The sequence below is a fragment of the Engraulis encrasicolus genome, chromosome 3 (assembly GCF_034702125.1).
Source record: "Engraulis encrasicolus isolate BLACKSEA-1 chromosome 3, IST_EnEncr_1.0, whole genome shotgun sequence".
Lineage (NCBI taxonomy): Eukaryota > Metazoa > Chordata > Actinopteri > Clupeiformes > Engraulidae > Engraulis > Engraulis encrasicolus.
In genome coordinates this window covers 10,200,447-10,205,446 of record NC_085859.1, presented here as the reverse complement: position 1 = coordinate 10,205,446, position 5,000 = coordinate 10,200,447, and the positions used below count along the sequence as shown (strand labels likewise).

At 45.2% G+C, this 5,000-nt stretch overlaps 1 protein-coding gene across 1 annotated transcript in view; it reads left to right on the top strand.

Moving 5' to 3' along the window:
• cabin1 (calcineurin binding protein 1) overlaps positions 1 to 5,000 on the top strand; it is a 110,892-nt gene that overhangs the window by 90,369 nt on the left and 15,523 nt on the right. Inside the window, exon 37 of the mRNA XM_063195899.1 lies at positions 1 to 32. This exon is cut by the window's left edge and continues 1,060 nt beyond it. Coding sequence (XP_063051969.1) covers positions 1 to 32 — 32 coding nt within the window. The remainder of the gene's footprint in view (positions 33 to 5,000) is intronic.

The window sequence follows — 5,000 nt, the reverse complement described above, 5'->3', positions numbered from 1 at the left end:
TTATGTCCGAGACCTACATGCTCATCAAGCAGGTGAGAGGGTTTTGTATTATTATTACTCATGTATCTGTTTGGTTTCAGTTTTCTTTGCAGTGCATATCTTAAATCGACTGATACACAGTTGAGGATGTTCAGAGTTGTGTGGTGGGCCTTTACCATTGACCTTTTTGTGTCAATCTGTTTGTTTGTTTGTTTACTTCTCCAATCTCTAAGGACGTCATTGAGAAGTATTGCGCTTAGAATACGTCTTTAAAGGACCACTGTGTGAGATTTGTAGTTGTTTATATACAGAATTCATGCTGCCCATTCGCTAACGTTACCTTTTTCATGAATACTTTCCACCAACATCCAATTGTAAGTATTCATTATGAATGGAAAAATTGCACTTTTCATACATGAAAAGGGGGATCTTCTCCATGGTCTGCCATTTTTAATTTCCAAAAATAGCCATTTTTAGCTGTAAAAATGACTATACTTGGACCATACTAGAAAATATTTGTTTATTACTTAGTAAACGTTCATGTAAAGATCAAATTTGGCTATGGGCAGCCCAGTTTCAATGAGCAGCATAGTCGCAGTACCTTTTTTGACCATTTCCTGTACAGTGTCCCTTTAAAGGACCACTTCAGCCAATTTCAGTTTGTTGTTGTATTGCTCATGCTACTCTTGACTTGTCAGTACCCGGTGATGCCGCATTTTTCGACTCTATTCTAATGGGGGCAGTGTTTGTTTACATTTTTATTTTAGTAATTTCTGAAGATAGGCCTACTCCAAAAAATGTCCCAAAAGGTACCGCTGTTTGCTACAAGTAGTTGTCTGCTGATGTTGCATAACTTTTGATGTTTTTGGGAATAAATCAAGATGTTCTTTTTTGTTTTACACCTCCCCCCATTACAATGACTAGGATCTTGGAAAAGGCCGAAGAGAGAGAAAAAAAATACAGGTACTGACAAGTCCAGGGTGGTGTGAGCATTACAACTGCATGTTGAAACTGGCTGAAGTTATCCTTTAAGGCTTTTGCTGGGTGACTTTTGCCAGATCTCCCCTATACCAGACAAATGGATTACCCTCCCAGTGCTCCAGAGGGAAAATAGCTGTGGTCACTGGGAAACAAAAAGAATGATGACTTAAACCATGCCATACCACAAAGACGAAAGACAGATTGTTTTTCCCCATACCCAAACTCAAAGACTAAGAGACAAATTGCTGATGCCAACCCTAAACTAAAATATGAAACTAAAACAACTAAAAGAAGGACAGCTAGCTCGTAGCTAAACTTTTTTTAAAAGCAGAGAAAGTCGAGGACTTTTGCCCCAACTAAAAGACCAATATACTGTGGCTAAAAGACCCAGATAGTGTTGCTTTGTCCGTAGCTTAACCCAATGACTCAAAGAAAGAGAAGACTACACTAAAAGACCTACCGCTGTACTGTGTACAGTGAGTACCGTATCTGAGGTCTTAGCTAAACTAACAGATATGACAGCTGGCCGCTACGAAAAGGAGGAATGCTGAAGAGAATATCTTTGATACTCTCTCTCTCTCCCTCCTTACCTCTCCTCTCATCTCCTCTCCCCTTCTCCCTCTCATCCCCTCTCCTCTCCTTTCCCTTCATTTCTCCTCCCTTCCTCTCCTCTCCTCTCATCTCCATTCTTCTCTCTCCCTCCTTCCCTCCCTCTCCCACTCCTTCTCTCTCTCCGTCAGCCATGACGTGTTATGTGTGTGTGGCGGTCCATGTTTGGTCAGGTTAGTGTGGTATGCTGTTGGCTGTTGGCTGTGGCTCCCCTCAAGTGTAAACACGCAGCAGCTCAGGGGTCCCCTGCTCTGCACAATTTACACCATTCTTCAACATCCCTCCTTTTCTACTCTACATCCCTCCTTTCCACTCATCTGTGTCCAACATTCCTCCTCTTCAACATCCATCCTATCTACTCCTCCACAACATCCCTCCTCTCTACTCCTCTTATACTCCTTTCCTCTTCCTCTTCAATATCCCTCCTCTCTTCTCCTCTCTACTCCTCCACAACATCCCTCCTCTCTTCTCCTCTCTGTTCCTCTCTAACATCCCTCCTTGCTACTTCTATCCTCTTCAATATCCCTCCTCTCTTCTCCGCTCTACTCCTCCACAACATCCCTCCTCTCTTCTCCTCCACAACATCCCTCCTCTCTACTCCTCTTTCTTCAACATCCCTCCTCTCTACTCTACATCCCTTCTTTTCTCTCCTCTCCTCATCCTCTTCTCCATCCCTGCTTCCTCCACAACATCCCTCCGCTCTACTCCTCCACAACATCCCTCCTCTCTTCTCCTCCACAACATCCCTCCTCTCTACCCCTCTGTACTCTTCAAAATCCCTCCTTTCCACTCCTCTGTGTCCAACATTCCTCCTCTTCAACATCCCTCCTCTCTTCTCCTCCACAACATCCCTCCTCTCTACTCCTCTTTCTTCAACTTTAGGGATGCCAACACTGGTATTGGTATCGGTATCGGTATCGGCAACCGATACTGCTCATTATACTCGTACTCGTACTCGTCAAGCACTTGCCGATACCAGGAACGATACTGACACGAAACAATGCAGAATCTCGTCACGTTCTTTGGACTTGAAAGCAGCATGGAAAAAAGTGCCACCTCAAACATTTAAATCTACATGGAAATGGACAATAAAAATATCACGGGTGGAAAAAAACAAGGTCATGCATTTATTTTCATTCTATTTTGGTGGTAAAAGGTATCGGTATCGGTATTGGCAAGTACACACATTAATGTACTCGTTCTTGTATCGGTTTTCAAAAAAGTGGTATCGGTGCATCCCTACTTCCCTCCTCTCTACTCCTCCGTGCCGCATCATACAAGTTCATTTGTATGTGTGATGCTGCACAGTATGGATATGTGTCAATACTATGTCAAACAGGGTCATAGATATGTGCTTAATGCAGTGAATGAGCACACTGCCCCCTACACTGTAATGTTTGCTAGTAAGACAAAGCAGAGTAGAGTAGAGAACCTTTTATCTGTCCCAGAGAAAATAATACACTGACTGAAGTAAAGTGGAGTGAAGTCACCGATGCAGCCATGATTTCCCCTGCCATTTTGTTTTTGCCAGTTTGTGGTCATGCCTAGTCAATCACAAAGGCGTCGTCATGAAAGGTTGCTGCAGAGAGATTTCAGTTGCTGCTGATTGTGCTGACTGAAACCAAAATGTTTCAAGATGCTGAAGAAGTGTCAGACGGTAACGTCATGCTAACCCACAAAAAGAAATTACAAGAACTACACTTGAGATTGCAGTTTTTCTACAAAAAAAGGACAGATCTGTTCCCTTCACTCACACCCGAAGAGTTGAGTGCACTCTCTGAAAAGAGACTGAAGCCAAAATGTTGACGATACCACACACACACACACACACACACACACACACACACACACACACACACACACACACACACACACACACACACACACACACACACACACACACACACACACACACACACACACACACACACACACACACACATACTATCTATGATGACTCAAACAGAACCGGTTTTGACCACTCACTGACAGTGTTTTTCTCCCTGGGACGCCAAGTATTTCCTTTATTTTAATTGTTATAATAATTATTATGATTATTATTATCATGCTCTGGGTGTTGGTCATTCTTCTGTAGTGGAGCGGGGACAGCCCTGTTGTTCCTTCTGAAAATAACCACACACACTCACGCACGCACGTAAACACACACACACACGCATGCACGCACGCACGCACATACGCACGTACGCAAACACACTCACATGCACACAGACACACACACACACACACACACACACACACACACACACACACACACACACACACACACACACACACACACACACACACACGTTTGCTGTACATATTTGGCTTTGTGTGGAGGATATCTGTCTTTGTGTGTTGGATCGCGGTAATTATATGTTTGGTCTGATAAAAGGGAGGGTGACAAATACACTGCAACACACACAGGCTCTCTTCTACCCTCTCCTCTCCTTTTCTCTTCTCCTCTCCTCTCATCTCTCCTCCCCTCCTCTCATCTCCTCCCCTCCCCTCCTCTCTCCTCCCCTTCCCTCCTCTGTTCTCCTCTCCTCTCCTCTCCTTTGTTCTCCTCTCCTCTCCTCTCCTCTCCTCTCCTCTCCTTTGTTCTCCCCTCCTCTCCTCTCCTCTCCTCCCCTCCTCTCAACTCCTCTCCTCTCTTCTCCTCCTCTCCTCTCCTCTCCTCTCCTCTCCACTCCTCTCCTCTCCTCTCCTCTCCTTTGTTCGCCACTCTTCTCCTCTTCTCTTCTCCTCTTCTCTCCTCCTCTTCTCTCCTCTTCTCTCCTCTCCTCTTAACTCCTCTCCTCTCCTCTCCTCCCGCCTACTCTCCTCTCTTCTCTCCTCTTTGTTCTCCACTCCTCTCCTCTCCTCTCCTCTCCATTCGCCTCTTCTCCTCTCCACTTAGCCCCTCTCCACCTAGCTCCTCTCCTCTCCTCTCCTCCTCTCCCCTCCTCTCCTCTCCTCTCCTCACCTCTCCTCTCTTCTCCTCTCCTCTCCTCTCTTCTCTTTTCCTCTCCTCTCCTCTCCGCTCCTCTCCTCTCCTCTCCTCTCACCTCCTCTCGCCTCCTCTCGCCTCCTCTCCTCACTTCTCTCCTCTCCTCTTTTCCTCTCCTCTTGCCTACTCTCCTCACTTCTCTCCTCTCCTCTTTTCCTTTCCTCTCTTCTCTTTTCAGACAATAGGCTGGCATGATGTTATTCAGTTGAAGAGATGCACACAAACAAACACACACACAACAGGCTTGACACTATTTAATTTTGGGAAGGAGATAATGGATACACACACACACACACACACACACACACACACACACACACACACACACACACAATGCACACGCATTGTGCTATTTATTTTCAGAGAGGAAGGAATAATACACACACACACACACACACACACACACACACACACACACACACACACAATGTGCACGCATTGT